This window comes from Sesamum indicum, linkage group LG12, assembly GCF_026168435.1.
Source record: "Sesamum indicum cultivar Baizhima isolate 11 linkage group LG12, ASM2616843v1, whole genome shotgun sequence".
NCBI lineage: Eukaryota > Viridiplantae > Streptophyta > Magnoliopsida > Lamiales > Pedaliaceae > Sesamum > Sesamum indicum.
This window is the reverse complement of record NC_142668.1, coordinates 13,978,533-13,992,550: the sequence shown is the minus strand read 5'-3', so window position 1 is coordinate 13,992,550 and position 14,018 is coordinate 13,978,533. Positions and strand designations below refer to the sequence as shown.

At 37.2% G+C, this 14,018-nt stretch overlaps 2 protein-coding genes and 1 long non-coding RNA gene across 12 annotated transcripts; 2 read left to right on the top strand and 1 right to left on the bottom strand.

Annotated features, from left to right (window-relative positions):
- Nucleotides 1-1,429: 1,429 nt before the first annotated feature.
- LOC105175022 (S-adenosyl-L-methionine-dependent methyltransferases superfamily protein) lies at nt 1,430-8,845 on the top strand. 7 transcript variants are annotated; one of them, XM_020698329.2, is made up of 12 exons: nt 1,430-1,673; nt 1,768-1,863; nt 2,691-2,774; nt 3,131-3,205; nt 3,676-3,756; nt 3,993-4,122; nt 5,282-5,528; nt 5,837-6,011; nt 6,165-6,248; nt 6,409-6,547; nt 7,176-7,369; nt 8,551-8,845. In XM_020698329.2, the coding sequence occupies exons 1-12, from the start codon at nt 1,539-1,541 to the stop codon at nt 8,734-8,736; spliced, it is 1,626 nt and encodes a 541-aa protein (XP_020553988.1). In that variant the 5' UTR covers nt 1,430-1,538; the 3' UTR covers nt 8,737-8,845. The 7 variants fall into 7 exon arrangements, with proteins under 7 accessions (XP_020553988.1, XP_020553989.1, XP_011095620.1 ...); XM_011097318.3 differs by having other exon boundaries at nt 1,432-1,673; nt 3,993-4,132; nt 5,277-5,528; XM_011097319.3 differs by having other exon boundaries at nt 1,482-1,673; nt 1,773-1,863; nt 3,993-4,132; nt 5,277-5,528.
- A 998-nt stretch (nt 8,846-9,843) lies between these two features.
- LOC105175021 (putative amino acid permease 7) lies at nt 9,844-13,954 on the bottom strand. 4 transcript variants are annotated; one of them, XM_011097317.3, is made up of 7 exons: nt 13,654-13,954; nt 12,733-12,981; nt 11,599-11,692; nt 11,157-11,371; nt 10,923-11,056; nt 10,601-10,828; nt 9,844-10,521 (listed from the first exon to the last, which is right to left on the bottom strand). In XM_011097317.3, the coding sequence occupies exons 1-7, from the start codon at nt 13,775-13,777 to the stop codon at nt 10,132-10,134; spliced, it is 1,434 nt and encodes a 477-aa protein (XP_011095619.1). In that variant the 5' UTR covers nt 13,778-13,954; the 3' UTR covers nt 9,844-10,131. The 4 variants fall into 4 exon arrangements, with proteins under 4 accessions (XP_011095619.1, XP_020553992.1, XP_088732266.1 ...); XM_020698333.2 differs by having other exon boundaries at nt 12,733-12,978; XM_088876140.1 differs by lacking the exon at nt 12,733-12,981 and having other exon boundaries at nt 13,654-13,953.
- Nucleotides 10,095-11,831, top strand: LOC110013008 (uncharacterized). Its single transcript, XR_016063023.1, has 3 exons — nt 10,095-10,198; nt 10,281-11,255; nt 11,568-11,831. It is a non-coding gene; the product is annotated as an uncharacterized LOC110013008 (long non-coding RNA).
- Nucleotides 13,955-14,018: the final 64 nt, after the last annotated feature.

The window sequence follows — 14,018 nt, the reverse complement described above, 5'->3', positions numbered from 1 at the left end:
AATTTTTCCTAAATAAAATGGACGAAGAGATAAAAAAAAAAATGGGATTTCCACTATTCTAAAATGTTGATGTAGTATCTAATAAGGATTAAATCAACTGAGTATTCAACTTTTTAAAGTCTTTCTAAGAAACTTATAAGTGTAAATAGCCTTGCTGTTCATGTGCTTTCCTCGCAACTCGAGTAGCAGAGCTGCCTGAGCAATCGCGTGAGTTAGGTGGTGAATGGTGAGTGAAGGGTAATAAAAGTGGGGATTTCTTCTTTCTGATGAACAGAAATATAAAAGTTTATAAATATGGTCTTCATGAATCATTTCGAAGGATGACCATTTTCAGAGATGTTAGCGTTTGGTTGTATGCTAGCCATGACCACTAGATTATGACATGACTTTACGAGCAAACTTAGTATCTTGCATAAATTTTTTGTAGGGAAAAATTCATTTTTAGTCCTCTACGGAGAAGTACGTTATACTTTTAAAACATCTAATTCTGTATATATTATAATTATGATTTAGTTACTCATGTAATTATATAGTGATCAAATTAAGCCTGAATTTATTTGCCCACAACGCTTTTAGTTCTTTAATTTTTGACACTTTTAGTACTAGACTTGTGGTGATTGAGAATTGTTGTTGGAAATTAAAAAAAAAAAAAGGGATCGAAGAATTCTCAAACATTTAGGAAGTGAGCTGAACTTACCGAGATAATTCACACAATTCCCTCCCCCCCTCTGCCCCCCTTTTTCCTTGTCTCGAAAAATTGGAACCCTGAGGATGGATTAGTGGTCGGGTAGAAATAAATTTTTAATTAATTTCGGGGAAAAATTAGGATTTGAGGGAAGGAGAGAAGTTGGGAATTTAGAACTGCCAATAATACGCGTGAAAAATTAAGATTGAAAAAAAAAATTGTTTTAATTTGCATTTGAGCAGCCACAATTGCATGAGAGGGAGACACATTTTCTTTTTGGCCATCTACATTATTGGGCAAGTTTAGTCCTAAATTGAATAAATTACAGCATGTAATGTGGTTTATACAAACAAATGCAAATTATAGGACTAAATGGATCAAAATGATTAAACTTAAATAATCAAATGTATTATGTTGAGGTGTTCTACACTTTATCCTCAATTGTTTTTTTTACATTCGATCGTTCACCTTTTTATTTTTATTCTACTTTTGAACGGTCGAACGTAAAAAAAAAAAAATAAATTGAGAGATAAAGTGCAAAAAACCTCAAATGTTGAGGGTGTGGGTGTATGCCATTATACATATATTTGGATTAGATGAATCCGTAGTTGGGCTAAGTCTTGTTGGATCTAAGATTCAATTCGAACGTTGGGCTAGCAGATATGATATTTGGGCCTAGGGTTACGGTGAAAATAAAGATGACAGTTGGGCTAGGCAAATTTGACAAATTCTAAGTAGTCGCATGATGGCTTTTTGCGAGGGTAGTAGCGATTTCATTAAATCGCTTAACTTCGGGCAGAGGCGGCTGTGCGGGGAAAAATTTTTAGCGCTCACGACGTGAAGGCACTCCGGCATGGCTGATGGCGGCGGCGCGCGCAATTACTCATGCAAGACGGCTAGTGAAACCCTCAAATGGATCCATGCCATCATAGACTTCCTCAAGCCTTATCGGTTCTTCTTAGATGCCCACGTCGTCAATTTCTTCAAGGTAGATTCCTCTGACATGTTCGAAAGCGGTAAACTTTCACTCGTGTTGCTTAATATATGCAACGGTGGTGTGAATATTTGAAGGCACATGACAGGACAGACTGTGGGAAGCAGTTGATAAAGAGTGGATGGATTGCCTGCGGAAAGAGCCTGCGGATAAACTTCTGCAAATCCCGTCTGGAGTGGTCCAGGTTGGTTCTCTGCATTGCCTGGGTTTTCATCTTTGCTGCGGGTCTTTTCTGGAAATTTACTAAAGACAGTGAAAAAATAATTGTGCATGTCTGTCGTATTTACTAACTCTTTTTTAATAGATAGAATATACAAATACATTAAACTGTTATTGTAATTAAAAATATTAAATTAACTTTTTTCATATGCTAATGAGATTAATTATAAAATTCAATTCGAACATTATTTCACCTTGTACCAATTATTTAAAGTTTCTAAAATTACTAAAATTAATAAAGTGCAATTTTTATTTTTTATTTTGTATTTTATAAAGATTTAATTTACTGTTTATTGTTGAAACCTTAGCCTCAGCTGTAGTTGCTAAGCAATTGAGTCGCCTGTACTTTTGGCTGTTAACACCTATATTTGTGTCAGAAGATGATTTAGGATCTTATTGGTTAGACTCACTTTATGTTTGTTTTATTTGTCTGTGCAGTAACAGTAATCAGTTGTTGGATTTATGTTTTGTAGCTGCATCTCTGTTGCTAACGTCTCGAACTTTTCCATCTTGAGTTGTTGCTTTATGTTCTGACTGAATGATTGATGCTTAATATCTTGAACCAAACTAAATAATTTTGTTATTGCGTCACCAGTTCTTTTTTTGATTTAGGTTCTTATTGATTGTTTATGTGTCTGTTTTGTGGTCAGTTGTTGGGTTTCTGTTTTGGTGTTGCATCTATCATGCTCAACACCCGGAACTGGTTTTTCTCAAGTTGTTGCCTTTTGCTCTATGACTGAATGACAGATGCTTAAATGTCTTGAACTGAACTAAATAACTAAATAATGCCAGGATCATTGGCCTGCTTCGCTTAAACAATTTGTCCTTACATTGAGGTCCCTTTCTCTTCCTCGTGATCAGGCAGATCTGCAGGAGGTATTTCTTATCTCCATTCTGTATGTTAATCATACCTTGCGACCAGTAGTGTAATAAATTCTTCTTGCTTAATTGTGTCAAATCCTTTTGGTTGAAGATTACATGTCTTATTTGCTTCAACCATTTCATATGACTGAACATATTTGACGCCGCTGTGCTTTTGAAGGACACAAGGATCTTATGGATGTGTCCTGGGACTTTTTTTCTTTCTTTCTTTTTTTTCCTTTCTAACATATGATCATATTCATTGTGGTTTTACCTTCTCTGAGCAATTGTTTATTGACTGAAAGGTTAAGTTACGTGGGGATTCTTAATAGGCATCAATTTGTTTGAGTTTTATTGTTCTGTCGCTGCAGGCTTTCCCAGGTCTGCGAGTAGCACCACTGAACAGTGTCCTTGCCCAAGGCATGAATCAAAAGAAAAAACATGAAGTAGGCCACCTTCCTTTTGCTCTTCAGTTATATTCATTTCCTTGCAAGAACTGTGAGGATCTTATTTTTGAAGCACTTTGATCAACTTGTTAAATAGACCTCAAGACTAAGCGGGGATGGCCTTTAATTTTGTGATTGTAAGTTAACGAATAAAGTTACTAGGGAGTGGTCTTGGTAAACTTTCTTTTACTTTTCATGGATGTTGCTGCTGAAATGAGGTCATAAATGGGTTTCTGAATAGTTGGAGTTGAACAGGTCAAAGATGGTTGGAATAGTCTCCTTATCCTTGATTATATCTGTTTGCCTGTATAATGGAAGTTTCAGATGAACTGAGAGATTTTGATGTAATATCTAAATTAATAAACTAGATGCTTGCACATTAAGTTAATGTGATTTCTTTTGGCTTTATCCTGACAGCTGAAATTTTGGAATTTGCAATGCTTACATATTATTTATGTTTGCCGCAGTAGATTCAAGCCCTTGCTGGTGTTATTGATTCCATTGCTAGAAGAGTTGGGTCCCACAAAATTGTTGATGTTGGTTCTGGTCAGGTATCGAAACCTCTTTCTTTTTTAATTACACGTGATTGTCTATCTCTTTCTAAAATACAGTGAATAGTTTCCTGATATCTCAATTTCAATTCTGCATTCTTTTAGGTTTATTCTAACATAATATTGAATAAGGTTACTTGGATACAGATGTGCTGTGGCTAATGTTCAATGAAGTCCATTCGATTCTCTAGCTTGTTCATGCCAATTAGATGTCTTTCTTTGATATGGTTTTGCAGGGTTATCTTGCTCAAGTTCTCTCCTTCGAACATGAGCTTTCTGTAATAGCAATTGATGCCTCTTCCCATCATGGAAGTATTACTGATGCACGTGCGAAGCGAATTGAGAAATATTATGCAGCTAAGAAATGTAAATCTCGGTATGGCTAATTTTTTTAAATTAACCTTTTGGTATGCATATTCTCATTCTCACCAGCTCATGCAGTTCTCTATGTTCCTCTGCAAAGACGAAGCACCTTTTTCCACTGCTCCAAACTGGTTATTCACAAAGGCTCAGTTACTATCATGATTGTTTTCCTTGCTTTTCACCTTGCACAAGCCGATCTAATGTTTCCCTCCTTTAAGTTTACCTGCTAAACTGCCATCAGTCCTCTTTCACTAATATCTCATTCACAGACATACGCCATTTGAACATTTTCAACAAATTCTCTCTTGCACATGTGCATCTTCATCTTTTCTCTGAGGTGCTGTATTGATTCTCTGGTTTAAGACTTGGTTCACTTGTTATTTAAGGCATGCAATATTTACTTTTCTGGCTTCAGATCGTTTCTGCAGCTTAGAACTTGCTATTTTTCTTTGAAATAGGTTGATTTTCCATGAAGTTTCTACATACTGGATGCTTGGTTTTTGACCGAGGAACCATTTTTGGATGATGATCATTTGAATATAGGATTGTTAGGATGCATGTTTCCCCACTGTGCTGTTGTTTTTCTCATTCGTTTGGAATTTTAAAGTAGATAACGCGTATTATACCGTTTTGCATCTTTATTTCCCTTTGTCAATCTAAAATTTCCATAGGCTTTAATTCACATTCATACCCTACTTTTCTGCATTTTATACTTATATAAATGGGGGGCAACTCAAAATGGACTCACCTTAGTATCAGTCCCTTGATCTCTTTAACAGTATGCATTCATATTTTGCCTTTCTAATGCTTTAAATGCCTTTGGAGTTGTTTGTTTTGGCTCTGAAATGTTTATGTACTTCTGAATTCACAATAAAGGAAGGATTAATGCAGAGACTGTTTCCTGAATTTGCATGGTCAATTATCTGACAAGCCAGTCTTTGCTTCTCTTGGGGGTCATTGGTTGCATACTTTGCTCCTTCATGAGTATTGGCCGAACTGGTTTTAATATGTTTGTCAGTGGCTGCTTTTGTTAAGTCTTCTTCATTGTATATAAAAGAATTGTTGAGTTATGATTTGTTGTTCCAGAATTGTGTAACCTGGTTGAGAGAATTCTCTTTTTCCTCTTGAGCTTATAGACAATTTAAAACTTTCTCCAGTTCAGGTTTCTGCATACCAAAAACAGTGACATGTCGTGTGCTGTCCCCTGCCATGTTGAAAGATATCAGCAGCTCCTTAAGGCAAGTGGATGAGATGGAGAACCCAACTATTTTCAGAGACAACACTGATTCAAAGCCTCTGGCAGGAGATCTTGCTAGTGAATGTCCCTATTCGTCAAAAGCAGATGACAAATCTACAATGGTTCTAGCTGGACTTCATGCCTGTGGAGATCTTTCAGTGACAATGCTTAGGTGAAAGTCGCATTGTGTTTGTGTTTTGCTGATTTCCTAGAGTCTACATTATTCAGTCTCAGCAAGTGGTTGCTTATTTCTTAAAACATGTTGTAAAGTTCTATTTCATCTGACTTATTCAAACCTGATGTAAACAATGAGTTCATATGCCTTCATTCTTCATCTTTTATGGCATGGTATTACTTGATCTTATATCTTGCAGTTGATTGTATGATTTGAAGCTGTTTTTGCTCACATTAGCTGATATAGAAGCTTTCGCTTGTTATTTGCTTATTTTACTGGCTGACTTCTAGTTATTTAATAACTAGGACTTTCATGGAATGTGATGAAGTCAAAGCAGTGATTAGTATCGGTTGCTGTTATAACTTATTATCTGAAGAAGGCATCAAAGAAGGTGATTGCCAATTTGGTTTCCCAGTGAGTAGAGGTGCTAAATCTGCAAACTTACAGCTGGGAAAGAATGCTCGTGATCTAGCCTGTCAGGTGATGTTTCAAATTGACATTTCTGTCATGGATGCTAGAGTGAATGTTGCTTTATACCTTTGTAATCCAATCCAGCTTATTACTGTTCAAAATCTCCTTGTCTGGCCTTCTTTGAGTATGAAGTTGGTTGCTGACATCGGTTTAATTAATTAGAGTGCGGAGAGATGGAGAGGTTTGGGTGAAGCTGCCGGCCTTCACAATTTTGAGCTTCATACTTTTCGTGCTGCATTTCAGATGGTACACATGATTGCCTTTTGTCTTTTAAGAACCATTCCTTATGTTATCATTCTATATTCATATATTGAGGAACTTTATTTCATACATGAGTCATTTTTATGCATCTGTACTTTTATCGATCTCAGCTAAGTAAAATGTCTAATATGGTTGCTGGTTGAAGGTTCTCTTTCAGTGCTACCCAGAGATTATAACTCGAAGCCCAGCAATAGGGCGGCAGGGGAAGGCTTTTCGTCGGCAGCATCATCGGAGGATCCTGGAGTGTAATGCGGACATGGCTCAAACTTTCTCCCAAAATTGTTGTAAGTCTGATATTATTTGATCCTTTTCTCCTTATGAATATAGTTAGCTTGTGTCGATTATTATATAACAAATGCTTATATAGGTAATAATATAATATTTAATAAATTAAATTTAAGTGATGACTGATGAACCCTAAGTATATAAAATTATTTACTTCTATTTTATTGAGGTTTTTTTGTTTACATAACTTACTGGAAATAAATAAATGAACCTTTGGTTTTGTTTTAATCCATTTTTCCCCATTCACTCTGTTTCATATTTATTTCCCCTTAACACACCCCATCAGCCTTGCACGCCTACCTCCCACATTACTACATTTGACCCCACTCAAAAGCCCAGCGACAACAATACCACGAGAGTCACTACTACCACCTTGTTGCCAATACTCCATAATCAATCACCCGTGGTATTATCACTGTGTCTCAAGATGGGTGTTTTTTCATCATACGATCAGATCTTATGTGTCTGAATGATTATCCCTTGGTAAAAAGTTAAAGTTGATTTTTCGCTGTAGTGTCGTCTAGATAACTTTTACACTCTTGTTGTAAGCTAGGAAGCTGCCATCTCAGAGGACTTCATAGCTTGTTGTCTGGATGCTTTCGTCATTATTTGATGGTTCTCCTGCAGGTTCAACCTATGCTAAGGATGCTTTGCTTAACGAACATTCTTCATATCCAAAATCTGCAAATAAAGAGGCTAACTCTGCTGATAGATATTCCATGTTTGTGAAGTTCTGCAAGTCTGGATTAGGTCGGCTTGGTCTCTGTGTCCCTCAGGATATTGAATTTTCTAGGTTGTGGGAGGAAGCTGAAGAATTTTCCGTAAGTTTGTCTTTGCACTTTTTTCTGTCTTCGTGCTTCACAGCTATAATAGTTGGATTTAGTTAATTTCGTTGTTCAGTTATTTCAAACTATTACTGCTCACTATGTTTTGCCTGCTTGATATGTATTATTGTAGCATTGTTTTTGAAGTTTAGAAAACCAGCTAAATTTTGTGACTGATATAGCATGTTGAATCAAGTGTCCTGGTCCTCCTGGAAGTGATTGCTTTTCGCAGCTGGTTATTTGTTATCAATAGTTCAATGGTGTTGCTTTGTGTGGGTTTAGGAGTTAACTAGAGAAACATGAAGTCCTAGTAAATACTGACATGAAACCGGAAGGAGCAAGAACTGTGTGGAACAACTGTTCAGACCTTAATTTTCTTCAGGATGTGGGCTGATGCGCATCTGCTGAAGAGATTATAATTAAATTGTTAATGATCGGTAAACATGCTGTCAGTAGGAAAATATATGACCGCCGTTGGATATGGACCACCACTATTACCTTTGTAATTAGTGTTTACTGAAACCATGCCAGTTTTGAGATCTTTTTAGTGGATCAAAATTCTAATTGAAACAGGCAGTATATCAGTGAAAATGAAGCTTTAATTTATTATTTATCTGTTTTTTGATTCTTAAAATGAATGCTTTTGAACAAAATAGAAAGAGGTTACTGAAATACAACATAATCAATGAGGATATAATTTCCTCACAAAAAGGTGAAGCATATGAGGGAAAAGCCTAAAGATACACCCTCCCCAACACATTCATCACCCTCCTTCTCCCCATTCCATTCCTCATTGTTTTCCTTAGACAGTGAAAACAAATTTGAGTTTGGTGTATATCTGTGGTGTCATTTTTCTTTCCTTGTCAAAATCCTTGAACCACTCTGTGTTATTCTGTCTATCTTCCTGGATTATTATCAGTTTATATATATGTATATTCTTTTTTTTTTGCCGGGGGGGGGGGGGGGCATGTTGGTATCTTATAACCTATTTCTGAGTTTGGACTACTGGGTTTTTAGCATTTATTCTGGTATCTTATGTTGGTTCTGCTGAAACGCAAATGCATATGTTGGAGATGGTGTCATGTTGCGAGGATTTCTCTACGTAAGAGCATAGTCTTTTCTTAGATTTAACTATCCCTATCTTTCTTAAGGCAGACATGTTTGTTAATTAACTGCAGGGACTTGTTGGCCCTTACTGGACATTGCGAGCTGCTCTAGGCCCTGTTTTGGAAACTATCTTGCTGCTTGATAGACTGTTGTTTCTCCAAGAGCAGGGAAATGTGCTTATTCAGACTGTCTTGCTACCTATATTCGATCCTGTATTGTCTCCAAGAAATGTGGCTCTAATTGCTGAAAAATTCTGAAACAATTTCATAAATTGATAAATTATATATGTTTGACCCTAGAGTGAGATTGGATTTTCTCCTTTGAGTATTGAGTATAAAGCTTGTGATTTTTATTCTTGATGCTCAATTTCCAGTTTGTATTTAAAGTTGCATGCTTTTAAGAACTGATGGTTGATCTTCCCCTTCCCAATCTTTCCTGGATATGTACTGCAAATTTTTCCCTGATAGGTTGCCATCACAGGAATGTTGATGGTGATCTATTCAATGTACTTGGATTGAAAGTACCAACAAACTCGTGCTTTGGCACCTGAATGAGCTCTCTGGCTTTACCAATTCAAAGATAACTTTCAGCAATGCCAATAATAGTTTTAAGGATAGTATAATGTATGATTATCACATTGATTAGGATGGCTCTAGTTCTTATCAGAATTACCAGGAGGAGTTGCAAAGCTTTTGCTAATTTGGTCAATCCTATCCATTTGTGATATATTGTCTTTCTTTGTCTATTTCTACTATGTTCTTCAGATTTCAATTATTTAGAAGAAGAGATCAAGTGATAGTGCTGGTCAGAGGCAGGCAATGACCTATCCCAATTATGGACAATGGTGGGAAGCAGTTGATGCCTATGGTGAGTCTTCTGCAGATTATCTTGAGTGCAAGTTCTTTCATGCTTTTGTTGGTTTAGATCTAAGCTGTTGTGCAACTCTTTTGAAATAAACATTGCTATTCTAATAATCTAATTTCATAGACTCGAGTTATTTTCCAAATCTGCTGTTATTGTTTGGAATTTTGGACTCTCCTTAAGAACTGTCCAAGTTACAGTGACTTAACTGTTGGGATCACCTGTACTTTGGCTAGCTTCGTGTGGAATGTTATAGTGCTTGCCTTTTAATATCTTGATTCACGATGGATGTGGATATTTTTACTTGACAACCAACTACATGATGCCGGGTTCATTGGCCTGCATTGCTTAAAGAATTTGTCCATACATTGAGGTCCCTTTCTGTTCCTCGTGACCAGGCAGATCTGCAGGAGGTATTTCAACTTAGCATGTGAAGGTCACATGACGAGATTCCGGTGACTTTTCTGTGGAAAGTTGACAGATGGATTGCAATAAACAAAATATGAACTTTAGAGATGGTAAACTCAATAAGTGAAAACGGAGAACTAAAGTGATTTTAAAAACAAATTTAAAGGACCATTTATGACATATATACTTCAGATAAATATAGGAGCTTATGGAGAGAGGTTTTAAAAAACTTTTCTAAGTGTAGAAGTTTCTATAAGTTTGAGCACCTGGAGAATGCAATGACAGACAGTCCTAATCCAGAACACTATGAAGGATTTCGAGACTGATGCTTTGTTCATTTGTCTAGGTCAATTTCATCATCAAACTTCAAACGTGATCCCATCTTAGCTGAACCTTGCTGCTATAAGACCTTTGATTGAGCCAACAAAGGCAAACAGGATAACGAGCAAGGTAATGAAACAATATATCCTTAGAATAATTGATTTGCTTGTCCAAGGCCTTATTTCTTTCTGCACCAAGTACATTTCCACAGGGAAGTATACAACAACAGGCCAAAAGTTAATTGCTCCAGCTAACCCCACGACTTGGTTAAAGTATGGAAACAGCATTGCAAATCCTGTGGTGAATCCAACGTAAGCAGTTCGGAGACCCAACCTAAGCAGATTGAGCCTCAAAGCAGGCATTTGTTTTAGGTCACCATGCACATATTCATTGTTGGGAAACTTCTCTGTAAACCATTGCTCAATACTTGCATAAAGCGGCTGGGTAAACACCTTAGATATATACAAAAGAAATTAGCATGATACTGCAGCACCAAAGACACCAAAGTGGAAAATATGTTAGAATGAGTACCTGATATCCGCCAATGAGATGAAGAACAACACATGCATTAGCGAAGTCAACAAGCCAGTATGGCTCATAAAACCCAAATCCAGTCAAGAGGTTTCCAGGTGTTGAATTACCAAAAGCTGCATAACCCAATCCTCCGCAAGATAAGTAGAAGAAAGTTGTCACACAGACTGCAATTACAGATGCCTTCTTCATAGTGACTTTTTCTGGTGGATTTGACTTCAGAGTGTCCTTCAGGTAAGTTCATCCCAAAAGGTCTATTAGCTCTTGATATTTGCTTGGTTCTGATCAGGAATTACAAACTTTAGTTGTAAACTTCCCTTACCATTATCTCAAGAAAAATAAGAGAGAAAGGGAAAGCGAAGGCAATGTCCCCAATCGCTTGAGAAATTGACCATACTTTTTGTGCAGCAGTGGAAGTTGGAACTCCTTCAATGCTGCCTTTTATTTCTCTATTTTCTGTAAATTCAGGTTGAGTTAAAATAACAGAACACATAGGATGTGGCAAAAATGTCATAGTTCCAGTTGTTCTTGTTGCATTTCTCTCCCAATTGCATACCTATTACTTTGGCCAAGCCAAGTGCTGATCCAATGATAGAATATGTGAAGGACATGACTGCGGCAACGACAGATAGCCACTCAGTGTTCCGAAAATCAGGTATTTGAGAAACTATCACTTGAATAATTCCAAATGTAAGCATGTAATAAGTGGTTCCATATTTACAAGCAGCTGTATGCCCTTCACTATGGTAACAGTTTGACCTTTGAATTGCTCTGCACCATTTGAAAGCTGACAATTAAGATTGTAGTCTAACATGCTCTCATAGCGACAAAAAGAAAAGAATGAGATGTTATTACTAAAGTGCTACTAGTGACTCTGGACAAAACATGTTAAAAAAATAGGCAGTATTATGCATTGAAGACTATGGCTATGACTATCTAAACTTCTGTTCTTTTTGTTGATTTGGAGGTGGGAATATTGGAGAGGCTAATCATCATACCTCATGCTGATGGAGGACGTAATTGTGTAGACAATACCCACCTTGATGAAATTGATTCGAACGATTATGCCACACACCCAAGCACTCTTCTTCCCTGTGAGGCCAAGATAAGGATTGTCTTGATCCCAGTCTCAGGATTTAACATAGTGTAATATTTTTTACTCACAAGCACATGAAACTTTATCTGTACTAACAGGCTATGCAGAAGAAGAAAATCTTTAAGTTGTGCTGCATTTTTTGTGCTTGAATTCCATAGGACATTGGAGCTCCTTTTTCATGGAAAACTGTAAATGGACTACTAATGTAAGGAAGAGACCTCCATCTGTTACTTGAAGTAACTACGTAGGAGGTGGAACCACGCAAGGTCTGGTTCTGTCTATTAATTGAAGTGGCATAAGGTTTGAGATGCAAGAAGAAGAAAGATAATTGACTATAAACAAGAATATAAGAATATTTTGAGCAAGATATCCAAAGAAAAATTCTGATATTTTCAAACATCTGGATGTTGAAAGAGGAAACTATTCAGGTAAATAGTATCTTCAGTTGATATTTAATTGTTACATTTGTACCTGCTTTCAATTTGTGTCTTGGACATCTGTGGGGCCGAGGGACAAGTGTGGGAAAAATCCAGATATTCTATCTTGACTTTGAAACTTCACCTTGTGAATGCCGACCCCAGTTTCAGAAAGAATCCATTCATACACAGAAGTCAAGTTTATGATTTCGCATTTTTAGTAAACAATTGAATTCAAGATCATCGGATCCTACACAAATCAATAGGTAACTAATTTATGGCGTGCATTTTGTATTATAGTAAGCCACTAGTTTCTACATTGATACACTAGGATGTAAAAGTCGAGATAGAACAAAAAGAAGTTGCCCCTTAAGTAGAATAGAAGAACTGTTTGAAGACAAAAGTTCTCTTGTTCTAATTCAACTGCAAACAATATATTAGCTTTCGTTTTGTGTGTATAATGTGGGAGACAGGGTTTCTCTAAACTATAGTATCTTAATTTCTCCACTTCCACCAATTCAAAAAGGGATAAAAAGTCACGAGAGGCTATTTGCGAAACAGGATGAATGTTCCAGGATTTTTGCATGCTGAATGAGTATAACCTACTTCGTAAATCTTACCTAGAATTCTTCGCACAGCATCCAAGTAGGAGCCATTTCTGTGTAACCCTTTGTCGAGATCAGCAGATATGTAGCAGTTGCAAAGAAGAATTGCAGAAGTAAGGGTAACTGATGCAAATGCCAACATGGTTAATGGACCTGCAACCCATCCAAGGTGTGACATACTCCATCCTAGTGATAGTACCCCGGAACCAATTACCGCTGTTATTATATGTGCCAAAGCAGTCCATATCGTCCCTGATCGCTCTGCTGGAGGTAGACATAGTATTATATATTTCTTAATTGTTCTACCAAAAAGAAAAAATTCACTCATTGATATATAAGCTATGATGAACACTTCAGCAATATTGTGTGCTTGGTGCTCCTACTTCGTTAGAACAGCAGAGGAATTGGGTTGACCTGTAATCTCAATCATACTCTTTAGTATCGAATTATCCCATTCTTTATCAGATTAAGTTTCAACCAAATTTGTTGTAATTTTTTTATCTGTTCAGAGTTGTTTTTCTTGAGGAATATATGCATGGGATCTTGCTTGAAGGAATTCTAAGCAAACTGCGGAATCACAGAGAAGAAAGAACAGAATACTAGTAATAGTGGCTGGACTTCTAAACGCTTCTCAGTTAGATTAAATAAGCAGTTATCAGAAGAGCAAAAAGCAGCACCAGGACAGAGTAAGAAGAGAAGTGAAAGAGGTCCTCTAAAAAGACAGTTTTTGCAGCGCTGCCCCTTCTCCCTTGCTGACCTGATGCCAGACCTTCCCCGGAATTCAGCACAAAATGATAGGGGAAGAACATGAAAAAGAAGAATAAAGACCAATGACCGAAAGACTCGAGCCGTTATCTACGTAAAAAAAACCCAGGGTTGTGCTATTTTCAAGTTATCAGAAATCGAGAGAGATGATAAAGTGAAGATCATAGTCACCAGTCTTATGAGCATGCCCGGCAGCTTGATCGCTGCATGATAAAGAAGACGAAGGAGAAGAGGAAGTTGAATGCGACAACAGTGATGTCTGCTGATCATATCCACCTATTTCCATACCCACCATCAGTGGAGACGGAGAGGACTGAATTTGGTCAACTGCGATTATCGCCCCCACACAGCTACACAGGGCGATTCAATAACTGCAGGGGAGGATGCAGAACAGCCTACGGGTACATGCCACCAAGTCCACGATGATTCGCTTTTCTCATATTTTGGGATCTCATCTTTGCGGCTATTATTACAGCCCAAGCCCAATGCAGGCCCGTCTGTAGACCAAACTGAGTTGTCCACAAAGAACATAGATA

Coding starts and splice junctions, on each gene's coding strand:
- LOC105175022 (XM_011097318.3), top strand. CDS start 1,539: ATGGCTGATGGCGGCGGCGCGCGCAATTACTCATGCAAGACGGCTAGT. Junction 1,674..1,767: donor ACGTCGTCAATTTCTTCAAG/GTAGATTCCTCT, acceptor GGCACATGACAG/GACAGACTGTGGGAAGCAGT. Junction 6,249..6,408: donor TTCGTGCTGCATTTCAGATG/GTACACATGATT, acceptor TGCTGGTTGAAG/GTTCTCTTTCAGTGCTACCC.
- LOC105175021 (XM_011097317.3), bottom strand. CDS start 13,777: ATGGTGGGTATGGAAATAGGTGGATATGATCAGCAGACATCACTGTTG. Junction 10,829..10,922: donor TTATTTTTCTTGAGATAATG/GTAAGGGAAGTT, acceptor ACTTACCTGAAG/GACACTCTGAAGTCAAATCC. Junction 10,522..10,600: donor ATCTCATTGGCGGATATCAG/GTACTCATTCTA, acceptor TATATATCTAAG/GTGTTTACCCAGCCGCTTTA.